Source organism: Lepidochelys kempii, chromosome 23 (genome assembly GCF_965140285.1).
Source record: "Lepidochelys kempii isolate rLepKem1 chromosome 23, rLepKem1.hap1, whole genome shotgun sequence".
In the NCBI taxonomy this organism is placed as follows: Eukaryota; Metazoa; Chordata; order Testudines; family Cheloniidae; genus Lepidochelys; species Lepidochelys kempii.
Window position 1 is genome coordinate 5,906,196 of NC_136402.1, and position 17,697 is coordinate 5,923,892.

General features: G+C 54.0%; 1 protein-coding gene across 1 annotated transcript; it reads right to left on the reverse strand.

The window, feature by feature from the left end:
• Positions 1 to 8,155: 8,155 nt before the first annotated feature.
• LOC140902381 (peptidoglycan-recognition protein SC2) lies at positions 8,156 to 17,276 on the reverse strand. The gene is made up of 5 exons (XM_073322399.1): positions 17,252 to 17,276; positions 13,901 to 13,972; positions 12,573 to 12,777; positions 11,547 to 11,682; positions 8,156 to 8,254 (listed from the first exon to the last, which is right to left on the reverse strand). Exons 1-5 carry the CDS (start codon positions 17,274 to 17,276, stop codon positions 8,156 to 8,158), a joined length of 537 nt encoding a protein of 178 aa, XP_073178500.1.
• Positions 17,277 to 17,697: the final 421 nt, after the last annotated feature.

Here is a 17,697-nt window from a genome sequence, read left to right on the forward strand (position 1 = left end):
CAGGAATGGTAACATACAAAAGCCAGAAGGAGACCACTTCAATCCCCCTGGGCATTCTAGAACAGATTTAAAAGTAGCCATCCTTCAACAAAAAAACTTCAAAACCAGAGAAAGAGAAACTGCCGCGTGACAATTCATTCCCAGACTTAACCCCATTAATTTGGGCTTGAATAGGACGTGGGAGTGGCTGGCTCACCACAAAAGCAATTTTCCCTTTCTTGGAATCGACATCTCCTCATCAATTATTGGCAGTGGACCACATTCACCCTGACTGAACTGGCCTTGTCAGCACTGGTTCTCCCCTTGGAGGGTAACTCCCTTCTCTTCATGCGCCAGCATATTTATGCCTGTATCTGTAATTTTCACTCCATGCATCTGAAGAAGTGGGTTGTTTTTTTTACCCACGAAAGCTTATGCCCAAATAAATCTGGTCGTCTTTAAGGGGCCACCGGCCGCCTCGCTGTTTCTTTATGTAGGAATCAGACACAGCGTCCTCTGGTGGGCAAAAGGCAGAACTGCAACAACATTTCGGCCGAAGCTGTTTTTGGCTCAAAAAATCAAAAAAGTCTGCCTCATTAATTATGCATGCCCGCAGTCGCCCAGAATCCCCCCCAGGAGTTTTACGTATGTGTGCCCCCAGGCAGGTATAGTCACAAGATCATTGACAAGCAACTCAGTAGTGTTAATAAAATCCATGCCATGCTCTTCTTTACATTCTGTTGCCCACCAAGTCAATGTCATTAGGTCTCAACTGAGCATGTCCTTGGAAGGAATTGCATTCCCGGGCTGCTTGGGCTGAGCTCACTAATCTGCAGGTGGGGAAAAGATGGTTGTGGGGGCTAATTAAACCCTTTGTTAAAGCCAGGGGCGGTCGGTCATCTGTCCCTTCTTCATCTGCAAAATTCTGCCAGCTAACAACTGGAATAGTTTCCTTAATCACTGACAACATCTCTCCTGCCCCTGATCCTGAGGGTGTGTTGCCTTTTTTTGGAAAGGAGCTAGTTTCAGCCCTTCCCATACTTGGAAGCAGCCTGCTTCCCGGTGTTACAATGTCCCAGGAATCCTCACCCACTCCTGTGGTTTCTGAGATTCCATCACCGTTCCCTGGGCTCTCCTCTGGGACACATCTCCCTATGGTCCCTAGAGAAGGGTCTGTCTCTAGTTCATCTGCAGATTGCTGGCAGCTAACAACCTGGAGAATTCTCTCCCTGGAAGGCATTACACCCGCACCCCTTCCTGAGATGGTGTTGTCACCAGCTGCAATGCAGGAGTTGGTCTCAACCACTCCCACACCTGGAAGCATGTGGCTTCCCCCTGCTGCAGAAGAATCAAGGACACTGTCTCCCATTCTCTCAGCAGTTCCTGAGACCTTACCCTTTCCCTCAGGGGGTCCCAGCATAAAACTCCTTCTTGCTGCAGGCAAATACCTTAACCTGAGCTACATGGAAAAAATCATTACCAAGAAGCATCTCAACTAGGAGGTGTTCTATTACCCACACAGTCAAAACACTTTCCAAATCTTCCCGCCCCACATGGATTTTAGCTAGGGGTATGAGGAATCTGGTTTTGCCCACCCTCCACAATCTCTGTCATTTGGCCAGGTAAATAGTAGCCTTTGGGACCACACTCTGCTTCACCAGAGAGATCTGGGCCCCTGTATCCTTCGGCCACAAGTATTCCCTGCGATTAATTTGGACAACCTGAACGTGCTCCATATCTGGTTCTGCAGAGGCTAATCTCACAAAACCAATATCACAGGTTTTGATCACCTGTGGGGGGTGTCTGTATTGAGGACAGGAACTAACAGGAGCTCTTGGTTGTCTGCTTCCTCCCAGATTTTACCGTTTTGTCCCATAGACACTGGTTACATCAGCCTTACATACGCCTAGGAAATGCTCTTGAGCAACAAGATCCAACATTCCTTCAACGCCTGTAACACCTTTCAGAGTAACAGCCGTGTTAGTCTGTATTCGCAAAAAGAAAAGGAGGACTTGTGGCACCTTAGAGACTAACCAATTTATTTGAGCATGAGCTTTCGTGAGCTACAGCTCACTTCATCGGATGCATGCCGTGGAAACTGCAGCAGACTTTATTTATACACAGAGAATATGAAACAATACCTCCTCCCACCCCACTGTCCTGCTGGTAATAGCTTATCTAAAGTGATCATCAGGTGGGCCATTTCCAGCACAAATCCAGGTTTTCTCACCCTCCACCCCCCCACACAAATTCACTCTCCTGCTGGTGATAGCCCATCCAAAGTGATAACTCTTTACACAATGTGCATGATAATAAAGTTGGGCCATTTCCTGCACAAATCCAGGTTCTCTCACCCCCCTCCCAAAACCCACACACACATACTCACAATGGCCCAACTTTATTATCATGCACATTGTGTAAAGAGTTGTCACTTTGGATGGGCTATCACCAGCAGGAGAGTGAATTTGTGTGGGGGGGTGGAGGGTGAGAAAACCTGGATTTGTGCTGGAAATGGCCCACCTGATGATCACTTTAGATAAGCTATTACCAGCAGGACAGTGGGGTGGGAGGAGGTATTTTTTCATATTCTCTGTGTATAAATAAAGTCTGCTGCAGTTTCCACGGCATGCATCTGATGAAGTGAGCTGTAGCTCACGAAAGCTCATGCTCAAATAAATTGGTTAGTCTCTAAGGTGCCACAAGTCCTCCTTTTCTTTTTGTAACACCTTTGTCCCTCACCCACTTTCCCATCGAATCTTTCATTTTGTTCACATATCCCTCTTAAGAGTCCTAAATTTAACTCTGTACATTTCAGGGGTAATCTGAAACCTTTGTAAAACAGGTTTCAGAGTAGCAGCCGTGTTAGTCTGTATTGGCAAAAAGAAAAGGAGGACTTGTGGCACCTTAGAGACTAACCAATTTATTTGAGCATAAGCTTGCATCCGATGAAGTGAGCTGTAGCTTACGAAAGCTCATGCTCAAATAAATTGGTTAGTCTCTAAGGTGCCACAAGTCCTCCTTTTCTTTGTAAAACAGTGGTTTTAAATTTACAATAGTCTGAAACAGGGGTTCTCAAACTTCATTGCACTGGGACCCCTTTCTGACAACAAAATTACTTCATGACTCCAGGAGCAGGGACCGAAGCCCGAGACTGCCTGAGTTCCACTCTCCCAGGTGCGGGGAGGGGGCAAAGCCCAAGCCCCACTGCTTCGGGTGAGGGGGCGGGCAAAGCTGAAGCTCAAGGACTTCAGCCTCAGGCAGGGGGCCTGCAACCTGGGTCCTGCCACCCACGGCTGAAGCTCTCGGGCTTTGGCTTCGGCCCTGGGCAGTGGGGCTCGGGCTTCAGTCCCGGGCCCCAGCAAGTGTAAGCCAGCCCTGGCGACCCCATTCAAAGGGGGTTGTGACCCGCTTTGGGGTCCCGATCCACATTTTGAGAACCACTGGTTGCAATCAGGGTAGGAACTGTCTTAGCGTCAGGGATTTCATGCACTGCACATAGCCTTTCAAAAAGTAGTCAGATATTCAGCAATATTGTCCGCCTCATTGTATGCAAAACATAAATGGTTCCACTTGTGGATTTTTGGTGTGATGGGAATCGCTGGAGTTGGTGGATTCTGGGTCTGTTTCTCTAGCAGGTCCAGTTGGTGTTTTTGCCCTGTTTCTCTTTCCTCCTTCTGTCTTTCTCTTTCCTCCTGCTCACTTCCCTTCTCGTTTTTATCTCCAGTTCTTTCAGTTACAATAGTCTCTGGTCCTCTCTCTCTTTTTCTGCAAACTGCACTCCAAAAACTCCAACTTCGTAATGGCTTCACTTCTTTCACTCATTTTCCTGCTTTTCTGTCCCTTCTTCCCTTTCCCAAAATAAGCAAACAGAAAATAACAAAGCTGTAGCCTCCTCCTGACTGTCCTTAGCCACCACACCTAAAACCTCACTTAAAATCTTTACACCAGTGTGTGAAGTGCAAATCATGCTTAGTACAACAAGCTGTATATTTCATCCTGCTGACTACAACACTGTGACAAAATCCCCAGGGTGAAGCCTGAGACTGCTATGCCTCCTTAACTCTCCAGCCTGGGCTGTCTCTCACAATGCTTTGCTAGTGACAAGCAGCAAACCCCTCCAGGTGCTGTGATCACTCAGCACAACCGCATGTGGAGCCCCCACACCCAGCTTGATTGCATGAATGCTCCCAGATCCACTCATGAATCACACAGAAGAAGGCACCAGCCAAATCCCCCCAGCTCCCAGCCTTGTACCTCAGGAATATACTGTCTTGCACTGCTCAAGACAAGCAGTACAAGTTTATTAACTGGTTCACCACTTCATCAATGGAAAGCAGATATACCCCAGCCTTTGTAAACCTGAGCAAACACCCTTAACAAACACTTCAGGCAAACTCATTGGTAAAGATAAACAATTAAACAAAATTATTGACTACAAAAGCTATATTTTAAGTGATTATAAGTGGTAGGTAAAAAGTCAGACTGGTTACCAAAGGAAAATAAAATATAAGCATGCAGTCTAAACTCTCAACCCTATTAGACTCGGCAACATCTAGATTAAGTAGTTTTTCTCACCCCCCTGGATATTACAGTTCATAGTATACAGGTTTCACCCTTGAAACCTGGGCCAGTCTCCTCTGTTGGAGTCTTCAGTCTTCTCAGTGTCTTTGTTGCTTGCAGCCCTCAATCCATGTGCTTGGAGAACACAAGTCCAGGCATGTCCAGTGGGCATTTCTCAGTCCCCAGGGAAGATTGAGCAATTCCCCTGGTCTGGCCTTATGCAGATGAGTCATTGAATTGTAGCTCCCTTGCTGGACAATGGCTGTTGACGGCTCTTTGACACCTGCCCAGGCATTGATTACTTTCCTTGCTGTTGTCTGTGGGGAGCTAATATCTGGCCGATTCCCCAACTTGCAGCATGTTTTACTGACAACCATACAACACAATCTCATAACTTCGTATGAATTAATGATACATATATTTAGATGGAACAGTGGGTTTCAGCAGATCATAACATTTACCCTGATACCTTAGATGCCATGCTTTATATGAAAGATCACAATTGCATATAAATAGGAGTATGGGGGTTACAGGCCACTCCCCCAAAGTATAGAATGTCACACCAGACACACAAGAAGCCATCAAAGATGAACACACTGCACGAAGTTCATTAACAGAGTTGTGCAAAATTACAAGAAGAAACCAAGGAGGATGTAGATGTAATGCTTGAGTAGCCAACTTTGTGTGATGATTTTAAAACATGAGTTAAATCTAACAAAATGAGTGTGAAACATTTTTCAGTTTTCACTATGGCACCATACAGTCCACCCTCACAGTCTCACCACTCATCGGCCCTCACCCCCCTGAAAATTCAAACACCCCCCCTAATTTCAATTCCTGGGGAAAACCGTGGACTTTCCTGTATCTCAGCATCTGACACCTTTCTATTTGCTTGCCAGTCTCCAGCTGGCAGCGTTGTTTCCATGTCTCCAAGCCCTATTATAGGGTATTATGGATTCCAGTCCCTGGGCCAGTGATGCCAGTGGGTGCCAGCTGGACAAGCACCCTCCACCAGCTTTGCATTGGTCTTTCTTCTCCTTTTTCTCTTTCTCGTTCCTAGGGTTGCCACCTTTGTAATTGCACAAAACCGAACATCCTTGTCTCACCACATACCCCGCCTCTTCCTGCGGCCCTGCCCCACCCCTCTCTGAGGCCCCAGCCCCCACTGACTCCAGCCCCCCTCCCTCCATCACTCACTCTCCCCCAGCCTCACTCACTTTCACTGAGCTGGGGCAGGGGGTTTGGGTGCAGGGAGATGCAGGCTTCAGCTGGGGGTGCAGGCTCCAGGGTGGGGACAAAAATGAGGGCTTCAGAGTGTGGGAAGGGGCTCTGGGCTGGGGCAGGGGGTTAGGGTGTGGAAGGAAGTGAGGGCTCCGGCTGAGGGTGGGGCTGGAGATGAGGGGTTTGTGGTACAGGAGGGGCTCAGGACTGAGACAGGGGATTGGGGTGCAGGAGAGGGTTCAGGGTGCGGGCTCTGGGAGGGAGTTTGAGTGTGGGATGGGGCTCAGGTTTGGCGTCCAGCTAGCAAGTGTGAAAAATTGGGATGGGGGTAGGAGGTAATAGGCTCCTACATAAGAAAAAGCCCCCAATATTTGACTGTCCCTAGAAAATTAGGACATCTGGTCACCCTAGGCTCAGGGCTGGGCAGGGGCTGTGGGGTCTGGGAGGGAGTTAGGTTGTGGAAGGGGGTTCTGACCTGGGGCAGAGGGTTCAGGGTGCGGGCAGCACTTACATCAGGCGGCTCCTGGTTGGCAGCACAGTGGGGCGAAGGCAGGCTCCCTGCCTGCTCTGGCTACACGCTGCTCCCGGAAGCGGACGTCATGTCCAGCTCCTAGGTGGAGGTGTGGTCAGGCGGCTCTGCGCAGTGCGCACTGCCCGCACCTCGCCCATGCAGCTTCCATTGGCCATGGTTCCTGGCCAATAGGAGCTGCGGATGCGATGCGGAACTTCCTTGGCCGCCCCTCTGCTTGGGAGCTGGCCACTTTTGGAAGATGTGCAGAGCCAGGGAAGGCAGGGAGCCTGCCTTAGGCCTGCTGCACTACCGACAGAACTTTTAATGGCCCGATCAGCATTGCTGACTGGAGCCTCCAGGGTCCCTTTTCGACCAGGCATACTGGTTGAAAACCGGACCCCTAACAACCCTACTAATTCCCCTGTTCGGTCCTGCTGCGTTTGGTGGCAAACAGGAAGTCCTGCTTAATGGTTAACCCTGGACGCACTGCACTGACAGGTGCGGGCCAAGGACATGGAGAGATAAGGGAACAGACGGTGGCCCGTCCCTGCACAGCCCAGATTAACTCTTCATTTCCCCGCATTGAAAGGACTGAGAGTAGGGAGAAACGGGTGCCCGGCTGGATCGGGGCCTAGCACTCAGGGGGATCCATCTCTAGCCAGATGGGCACTAGTGCCAGGCTGGGCGGGTTAGCGGGTGGCCCCCACTTACCCACATGCGCTGGCTCAGCGGCTGTCACCAAAGGCTCCTGCCCTGCAATGGGCTATCGCCCCCTGGTGGAGTCAGGAGGGAACTGCATCCCCATGCTCATTCCCCACTGAGAAGAGGCCACCCCAGATCCCAATGCGCTCAGCAAAACTCTCCCTGCCGCACCACGGCAAAAGCTGGCACAAGAGCCTGATGCCACTTAGGTGCCATTTAAACCAGATGTGCCAGCAAGTCCAGTCTGAGCTGTCTGTGCTTGGCATTTCGCCCCAGCGGCTGGTTATCCCAGCAAAGCTCTGAGCCCCCCAGCACACAGCCCTATGCCCAGCGACCGAGGACTCAGCCAACCATCCTGCTGGGGGCCGCGTCACCGACTCTTATGGCTTTCATGATGCTGTTATTTGGGTGGGGGGGCGGGGTGTTGAAAACCCCAGACTCCCGAATTCCTGGGATCCTCGGAGGGCCTGAGTTGTCCTTTTTTTAACGAAGGAAGTCAAGCGGCTTGTCAAAGTTCGGGGCCCTGGGAACCTTCCAGCTGGAAGTAGAAATTGATGGAGTCTGGGATTTTCTTTGATGCAGCCTTGTTTCTGACCAAGAATATACGTGGGCCTCTTTAGCTAACACCAGACCCAAAATCGCTCTCTCCAGCTTTTTCCGGGGTGTGTCACACACACACACACACACACTCGCCCCCACCAACCATCAATGGGGGTTTAACCCAGCCCATAACAAGGATGCACCCAGCTCATAAGGGAAGATTCTAGCCCTGGAGGCTGCAGAGGAAACGGGAGGCCCCCAAAAGCTCAGATGACTTGGATCAGCTTGGGCAGCCCTGGATTTTGTTCTTACTTTCCTGAGGATTTTGGGGTGCAGCTCCAGAGCGGGGATGCCTGCGCCAGGCTGTGCTCTGCCTCGCCCAGTCGGAGCTGGATTCGCCCTGTGGTGCTGACAGGCAGAAATGATCGTGGGCGGAGCCGGCGGGTCTGGCTCTGGCGGGCACACAGGGAACAGAGCTGCCGGGCAGGGGTCAGAGTGGGCATCGGCTCTGGCGGGCACACAGGGAACAGAGCTGCCGGGCAGGGGTCCGAGTGGGCATCGGCCATGCCTCGGTTGTCCCAGTTTCATGGCTGCGCACCTGCCGCTGTGACAGTTGGCTGCAGCAGGGTCTCAGGCCTGTCTCTAGGCCAGCCACAGGAACTCTACTGGGCCGTCCAACACCCAGGCCTCTGCCGGCGAGCCAAGGGGAGTGTGGAACTGCGAGCCAAGGGGAGTGTGGAACTAAAAACAGCCCAAAAGGGGCAGATCAGGGGATGGAGCAGAGGAATTGCCCCTGAAGCTCCCTCTGTTCCCTGGGGGGGCTGGTGTCCCACAATGCCCTGCATAAATCTCCCACAAGGCAGTGCACCAGATGGCAATGGGGTGGCGACAGTGGAAGGCAAGTTTAGGTGAAAGTGATCATGAGATGACAGAGTTCATGATTCTAAAGAATGGTAGGAAGGAAAACTGAAAAATAAAGATAATGGATTTCCAGAAGGCAGACTTTAGCATACTCAGTGAGTTGGGTAGGTAAGATCCCATGGGAAGCAAGTCTAAAGGGAAAAACAGTTCAAGAGAGTTGGCAGTTTTTCAAAGAGACGTTATTAAGGGCACAATAACAAACTATCCCACTGTGTAGGAAAGATAGAATGTATGGTAAGAGACCACCCTGTCTTAACCAGATCTTCAATGATCTGAAACTCAAAAAGAGTCTACAAAAAGTGGAAACTCGGTCAAATTACAAAGGAAGAATATAAACAAATAATAGAAGTATGTAGGGACAAAATTAGAAAGGCCAAGGCACAAAACGAGAGTAAACTAGCTAGAGACATAAAGGGTGAAAAGAAAATATTCTACAAATACATTAGAAGCAAGATGAAGACCAAGGACAGGGTAGGGCCATTACTCAATGGAGTGGAGGGGGGGATAATAACAGAAAATGTGGAAATGGCAGAGGTGCTTAATGACTTTTTTTGTTTCAGTTTTCACCAAAAACGTTAGCAGTGATTGGACGTCAAACCTAGTGAAGGCCAGTGAAAATGAGGTGGGATCAGAGGCTAAAATAGGGAAAGAACAAGTTAAAAATTACTTAGACAAGTTAGATGTTTTCAAGTCAGCAGGACCTGATGAAATGCATCCTAGAATACTCAAGGAGCTGACTGAGGAGATATGTGAGCCATTAGCAATTATCTTCAAACAGTCATGGAAGATGGGAGAGATTCCAGAGGACTGCAAAAGGGCAAATATAGTGCCCAGCTACAAAAAGGGAAATAAGGACAACGTGGAGAATTACAGACCAGTTAGCTTAACTTCTGTTCCCAGAAAGATAATGGAGCAAATAATTAAGCAATCAATTTGCAAACACCTAGAAGATAATTAAGTAACAGTCAGCATGTATTTGTCAAGAACAAATCATGTCAAACCAACCTGATAGCTTTCTTTGCCAGGATAACAAGCCTTGTGGATGGGGGGAAGTGGTAGATGTGGTATATCTTGACTTTAATTTTGATACTGTCTTGCATGACCTTCTCATAAACAAACCAGGGAAATGCAACCTAGACGGAGCTACTGTAAGGTGGGTGTAGAACTGGTTGGAAAACTGTTCCCAGAGAATAGTTATCAGTGATTCACGGTCATTCTGGAAGGGCATAATGAGTGGGGTCCCGCAGGGACTGGGTTCTGGGTCCGGTTCTGTTCAATATCTTCATCAGTGATTTAGATAATGGCATAGAGAGTACACTTATAAAGTTTGCAGATGATACCAAGCTGGGAGGGGTTGCAAGTGCTTTGGAGGAAAGGATTATAATTCAAAATGATCTGGACAAACTAGAGAAATGGTCTGAAGTAAATAGGATGAAATTTAGTAAGGACAAATGCAAAGTACTCCATTTAGGAAGGAACAGTCAGATACACACCAATGGGAAATGACTGCCTAGGAAGGAGTACTCCGGAAAGGGATCTGGGGGCCACAGTGGATCACAAGCTAAATATGAGTCAACAGTGTAACGCTGTTGGAAAAAAAGCAAACATCATTCTGGGATGTATTAGCAGGAGCGTTGTAAGCAAGACACAAGAAGTAATTCTTCTGCTCTACTCAGAGCTGATTAGGCCTCACTTAGAGTATTGTGTTCTGGGCGCCATATTTCAAGAAAGATGTGGACAAATCGGAGAAAATCAGAGAAAAGCAACAAAAGTGATAAAAGGTCTAGAAAACTTGACCTATGAAGGAAGATTGAAAAAATTGGGTTTGTTTCGTCTGGAGAAGAGAAGACTGAGAGGGGACATGATAACAGTTTTCAAGTACCTAAAAGGTTGTTACAAGGAGGAGGGAGAAAAATTGTCCTCCTTAACTTCTGAAGACAGGACAAGAAGCAATTGCAGCAAGGGAGGTTTAGGTTGGACATTAGGAAAAACTTCCTAACTGTCAGGGTGGTGAAGCACGGGAATAAATTGCCTAGGGAGGTTGTGGAATCTCCGTCACTGGAGATTTTTAAGAGCAGGTTGGACAAACACCTGTCAGGGATGGCCTAGAATACTTAGTCCTGCCTTGAGTGCAGGGGACTGGACTAGATGACCTCTTGAGGTCCCTTCCAGTCATACACTTCTATGATTCTTCTCAGGCAATTTACCTTGAGTGAATTTCCACCATCGATTGTTGTCAGGGTTTAACTGACTGATTGTAATGAACTGAAAAAAATTGCCTGATTGTAACAAATGGAAGAGCCGGGAATCTTCCACCCAACTTTTAATAGCAGGAATTGTTAGCGAGCTGGGGAGGAGGGTGGGTGAGGTGGAAGAAGCTGGGGCAGAAACAAGACAGAGTTTGTCAGGCCCATCTCCTGAGCTGGTGGAAATCAGTGTTACTCTGCTGACCCATGGCAGCTGATATCCCCCAGAGGTGTATCTGGAGCTTGGACTGTCACCTCTAGGTCACTGGGGGGACCCAGCCAAGGGCAGCAGGGCCAGTGTCAGTACCTGGTGAGAGCTGCTCCATGGCCACGGTGAAATGAGTTGGTCTAGTGGTGAGAGCAGGGAGCTGGGACTCCTGGGTTCTATTCTCAGGTCTGGGTGGGGGGTGAGGTACACTGGTTAAAGCAGGCAGGGCTGGGAGCCAGGACTCCCGGGTTCTATTCCCAGCTCTGGAGGGGACTCTAGCGATCGGGAGGGGTGTTGGGGTGTGCTCCCCACGCTGGCCCTGACAGGGTAAATTAGGCCCAATTGACTGTACAGGCAGCACCTGGAGAAGGGAGCGGGGAAATGACTGGAAGCAGGCTCAGCTGGAGGGGCCTATGTAAGCAGGAGGCTGGCAACAGAAGGGGCTGGAGGGAAGGAGTCTGCGGCCACTCCCTGGGAGAAGGGAGGGGTGTCTGGGGCTGGAGGCAAGTAACCCAGAACCCCATCCATTTGGCTTAGCCTGACCAAGGGAAGGAAGGTCCTGATCTGTATCCGGTTGGCCCCATAGGCCAGCACAACCCTACGGACAGTTACAGCTCGAGGGACAGCTCCTGGCAGGGCCTAGCAGGGAAATCTGTACAAACGGGACCCACGTACTGGAGAAGTTGCCCAGGAAACTGAATCCCAGTGATATCCGGTTCCAGTTCTTGGCATGGGCCCCCACGGTGCTCCAGCCTCTGCCCTCGTAGACTCTGCCGTCCTCACCGATCAGGAAGCTGCAGGCAGAGCGCAGTGTGAGACCCGCACGGGCACGTCGGCCGCACCCTCCCCTCCCCATCGCTCTCGGCAGCTCCCCCAGGGTCGTTGCTGGCCCTGCCCGGGTTTGAACCTGGGACCCTTGGAGCTAGAAGCTCAATCCTCTGCCATGCAGCTAAAGACCCAATCAGGAAAGGGACTGGAATGGGGGGGCTAACCTGTATTGTGCTCTTTGGCCATTAGGTGGCGCTGTGTGTAACATCCCTGATGGAAGCTGCCCCGGGGGACACAGCTGGGGGCCAAGTGAGGGCTGTAGCCAGCCCAGATCTGGGGCAGAAGGACAGCGCAGGGACCTGCCGCCCCGTGGAAAATTCCCAGCTGGGTTTCCATCCCCCCGACGTCACCATCTCAAAACATTTCACGGAGTAAAATCTCTGGCCAGGTTTTCGTTGCGGGGCGTCAGGCCGGCCCCAGGGAAACGTGTCGACAACGCCGGAACAGGGCAGTGTCACAGACCAGCAGGGCGCAGGCCACGCGGCGTCTGTCAGCTGAGCTCCTAGCACAGCCCAGGGGCTCCCTGCGGCCCTCCATCCCCCCACCAGCTCCATCACTGCCCTGTCCCATCCACCGCTCTTCAGGGACTCCCTCAGCCCCCCCCGCCTCCCCCTGCCAGGGGCGCTAAGCCCCCTAACTCCCCCTCCCCCGCAGCAGAGACTCTGCGTGCACCCCTCCCCAAATCCCCCTTTTCAGCCCCAAAATATTAAATATAGAAACCAAATCTTTGCTGTGGACAAGTCCCCTCTCCCCCTGAGTGTGGTCTCCGCCGCCCCCATGTGGCTGCTTGGAGGCAGCGGCCCTGAGTCAGCCCATAACTATGGGGAGGCCCCCACCCCACCCCGCTCCCACTCACTTGTAGGCAATGTCAGACCAGTCCTTCTTGAACGTGTGGTAATTCTGGATGCGCCTGACCAGCCGGCTGCAGGAGGCCGGTGTGAAGCAGCGATTCCCTGCTCTTTGGTGGAGGACGACATACCGCACTAGGGTCCTCAGCGGGACCCTGTTTTTTGGGGGCCGGCCCCCCCCCCACTGGGAGCGGGAGACGATGGAGGGGCAGCCTGTGCCATGCGGGGGAGGGGAGAAAGGGCTGGGTTAATGTGGGTGCCCCCCACCTGCCCCAGCCCAAGCAGCGGGATCAGGCCCAGGGCTGGTGCGCTGAGTGGGGTTGAGGCCGTGGCAATGGGGTGGGGGGTGGGGACCAGCAAAGGCCGTGCATGGCGCAGGGGGGACGCGCAGCCCTGTGTTAAATGTGACGGGGCTGGAGAGAGGCCTGGCCGGGAGCCTGCTCGCCCCCGCAGCAGCACCCGCTGCTGGCAGCAAAGGGGTGAACGGGGAGCCAGGCGAGGCTGGAGGGAGGCCAAGCAAGGGCTGGGCTGGAGACCATGTGGGGGCTGGGGAAGCTCCTGCCCAGGGTGTGTGGCTCAGCACCCGTTTGTCTTCTCTGACCCCTCTGGTCGTTTGCATCCCTACGACCTGTTCCCTCCGCTCGCAGCCTTTCCACTCTCTCTCCATCTGGGAGGCCCCTGATCCTTCTGATCTCCCACTGTCGACCCCGCTGCCCCTCGGCCTGGTCCCTTCAGAGACGGGACGAACAGGATGGAGTCCAGCTCCCCAGAAACTGGAAGGTCAGAACATCTGACCCTGAGAAAAGGCTCATCGGGCACAATCAGCCTGGGGAACTCCCTGCCACTGACTGTCACTGGGCCAAGAGCAGGATCCAGCAACGGACCAGAGGTTTCTGTGGAGAACAAGAACAGCCAGCGTCACAGTGGGTGGGACTGGACGGGTTCCCGCCCCAGGACTTGGGGCCACTACTTGGGGGGAACAGAAAGGAAATTCCCCTGTGGCTGGGTTATTCCATCATGGGCCACTAGGGGGTGTCTGGCAGCTCCCTCTGGAGCATCTGGCACTGGCCGCTGCTGGAGCCGGGACACCGGGGTAGATGGGCCCTGCTCCGATCCAGGGGGCGATGTCTAGGCTGCAGGGACATTCTCACCATGAAACCTCCTAACGGGGCCTTGGTAGAAGCTGGGGATCAGCTGGTGTTGCCACTGCTCCTCCCACTGTCCCTGCTCTCCCACTCCCCAGCCCCATTTCCCCTGCCCTCCCCACTCAGTTCTCAGCTGCTTCAGGGATTCCAGGCCCTGCCCCGCACCCCCAGCCCTGGGGATCCGAACTCACCGAGTGACACGGCGCAGAGCGCTAAGAGCCACACGACCAACGTCAGCAGCAGCATCTTCCTCTCGCTTGGCCCTGTGGGGACACGAGCCCGTCACAGCCGGCCTGCAACCCCTAGGAAAGGGGCACTGCTGGGCTGGAGCCAAACACCCCCAGAGCCCCTGGGTAGCAGATCCCCCTGCGCTCAGGCTGCCCCGGGCTCCAAGCTGGGACTATCATCTGGGGGCAGCATCCTGTCCCTGCCCAGATCCCCTTTCCCCCCGAGCTCCCCGAGTCCCCATGGCAGCCCCTTGAGCAGCAGGCATGGCGGTGGCTCTGGCTGTCCTAACAGCCCCAGCTGGGCTGCGGGGAGAAGAGCCGTGCTGGGGGGCAGAGCTGGTTCATGGAGACCAGCGCCCCGTGGGGTGCAGAGAGGGGCTGGCATGTGCCCACCTGGGTTCCTGCAGAGCTGGGAGCAGAATGAGCTCCGGGCACCAGCACCTGCTTCTGTCTATAAGCACCCAGGCAGGCGACAGGGCGTGGGGCCAAGTAGCTGGTTAATAAACTGTCTTGCCAATGCTGTTTGGGAGCCCAGCCACCGAGGAGGAAGGAGTCGGGGGGGATTTCAGCAGGGGGCTGCAGTTGCTGAAGACCCAGCAGAGCTCGTGCAGCAGGGCTCAGGGCTCCGTAGCACGACCGGGGCTGACAGACTGCGCGCCGAGGGGAAGGAGCGATTCTGGCCTGGCAGCGCGACCCCAGGGGCAGAACCTTCATCCCAACGTGGGCAAGGCTGGGCACAGAGCACAACCCAGCCTGGGGAGCTGGGGAACGCCGCACCGGGGGGACAGCACGTCAGCCACCGTCCAAGCCACAAGGCGGGCAGCTGAACCCTGCTCCCAGAGAGCTCTGTGTCATCCCCCGCCGCTCGTCACCCTCCTGGGTCACTTCCTGCCGCCTCCCCAAGCCAGAGGGAAAAGCACAGACCTGAACAAACCTGAGGCGATGTCTCCGACCTTGCAAATGCCCAGAGTCCTTCCCTCTCACCAGCTCAAGTAGAGCATCCTCTGGGCCTGCCTCCGATCTCCTTCTGCAGAGCTGCCAATCCCAGCCCTGCTCACCTCCGCTGGCACCTTTCAAGGGAGCTGCTCTCGGCTCCCTGCCAAGTTCCTCCTCCGGCCGGGCAAGGCCCTGCGGGTGTGGCAGGGCAGAGCTGCCCGAAGGGATGGCTGAGGGCTCAAGCCTACATTTTATTTACCAAACAAGGAGTGTTTTCTTAGCACCCCGATGCCACCTCGCCTCCTGAGATTATCATCAACATCATCGACACGCAGGACTCACCTGCCTTCGCTAGGCATCTTTCTTGCTGCATTTTGCAGCACTCAGCAGCTCCCGGTCTTGTTGGATGGAGATGGAAAGATAAGGGACGTCCCTTGTAATAAGGGACTCTTGGCAACTCTGCCACCAGGGCCCAGGGCAGTTCCCTGACCCCTCTCTCTCCGGGGGCGGTTTGTGCGCCAGTCACAGGGCCCCGTCATGCCGGGCGCTGCCAAGATACACAGTGACCAAGATCAGGGTCCCGTCGTGCCAGGCACTGCCCAGACACACAGTGACAGAGATCGGGGCCCCGTCGGGCTGGGCGCTGCCCACACATACAGTGACCCCGATCAGGGCCCTGTCGGGCTGGGCGCTGCCCAGACAAACAGTGACTGAGATCAGGGCCCTGTTGCGCCAGGCGCTGCATAGACACGCAGTGACCAAGATAACGGTCCTTTTGTGCCAGGCTCTGCAGACACAGAGCAAGAGACAGTCCTGTCCCAAAGTTTCCAGTCTACCCCGTACACTTTTGTCCAGGTGGGGTCGGTTTTGCTGATATATTTATGCCAATACAACAGCAGTGTGTGTGCAGTGACACCAGGATACAGGTGCCTGGTACCAGGGTCAGACCCGTCAACCCTTCTCATCCGGGAATAGTTCTAGCCCGGTTGCAGGGCTATAATTGTACCCCCACCGGGGCTGTAATGTGTTAACTAGCCTGGTACAGTTACACTCCTACAGCGTTTGTGTGTGGACGCGGCCTGCCCATGGGGTGACCTTGGCCAAGTCCCGGCCCTGCCCAGTGCCTCAGTTTCCCTCTCTGAAGTGGAGATAAGGACACGGCCTCGCTTGCACAACCCAGTGAGATCGCTCGGGAGAAGGGCAGTTGAGTGCCAGGCGCTGTGAGCCTCACGGCCCAGCAGGGGGGGCTGTAGCCGCCCCAGGCTAGGAGATGGCCGGAGCGCCATGTAGCTGAGGAAGGGGCGATGATGGTGTCACCGCTTAGGGCAACTGCACTGGTCCTGTCCCTCCGTGGCCCAGCCAGGGCACCCGCCCTGGGCTCCTGGCACGCCAGCCGCCACCTCTCATGGGCAGGACCCGCCTTGCTCTCCCTCCTGCCGGGTGCTCCAGGCTTCCCGGTTTCCTGTTGGCACTGTGATATCCCCACCAAATCAGACTGGCCGAGCCGGCCGCTTTTCTGCCCCCTCCGAGGCTACAAGCCCCATGAGCCCCACAGCTCCGGCCCCACCAAGCTCCCCCCAAGAAGCACCTCGGTGCTTACGGTGACAGGACTGCCGAGAACACGGGTTAAACCAATCAGCGAACCCACCCGCCTGCTACTAGGCTTACCAGGGATCCCTCCCCCGACTCCAGCCAGGGCTCCGGCCGGGGTGCAGCCCGTCAAACCCACCCAGGGGCTTTTCAGTGCTTCCAAGCTCAGCACAGCTTCTGCTGCGAACACGACCCCTGGGGATCTGTGAGTGCCGCAGGCCGGTCCCTCCATCTGGGAACAGGTATTCGCAGCCAGTGGCTCATTCCTCAGGGCATCACTTTGAAAGGCCGAGGGCAGAGGTGGGAATTTGCATCCCCGCCCCACAGGGATTTCCTAGAAACCCATTGCTTTGTTTGGCCCAGCAGCTCCTCCTTGGCCAGTCGGTTGCTTTACAAGTGTCCTGTGACAGTCCTGACCCTTCCCAGGGTTTGCTGGAGTCATGTATCCCCCATGACTTCGTCCAACCTGCTTTGTGCAGGGTCCGGGAGGAAACTGCTGTCTGTGGCCCATCTCCCCCTACAGAACTGGGTGGAACCAGGTGCTGTTCGGCACCCTTGGGGAACCCATTGACTTAGTGCCTGGACAGGTTTCTCCCCTGCCTGGCCTTTCTGCCATGGCCTGTCACAATGTCACATTTCAATGTTGTGTTTAAGAAGCATTCTGCCATCATGCCAGCACCCGGCCTTCACAAACCCGCCCGGTCGGCTGGCAGCCTCCTGCCCCAGTTCTCTCTAGAGCCCCTGGGCCGATCTCTTCCATGCCCCTCCTTACCCTGGGTGCCCCCAAACCTTTTCCTTCCAGCACGCAGTTCATTTTCTTAACTTGCGACACGGCTCAGCTGCCTTATTAAGGCTGAGGCTTGTCCTGCTCCATCACATCCTCCGGGTCCTCCTTGCACTCAGCCGGCTTCCCCGGTGCTCCCAGCGTCACCGCAACCGCTTCCACCATCCTCCGCCCGTTTCTGACAACCCCACGTCTGCACCGTCTCCTCGGCTCCTTCCTCTCGCCCGCCTTCCCCTTTCCTTGCGGCGCTTGCCAGCCGCCCATTGACTTCCCCATTCTGCGGCTTCCCTTTCTGAGCATTTTCTGTCACTTCCTTAAGCTGCTGATTAAAAGCCTCGTGCGCCCGATGCTGAGCTGCCGCCCCGGGTCACGCTTTCCCCTCCACTCTCAGGTCAGCCTCAGAGACAAGCAGCGCACACGTGTGATCCCACGGGCCGGCCGGACGCGGTGT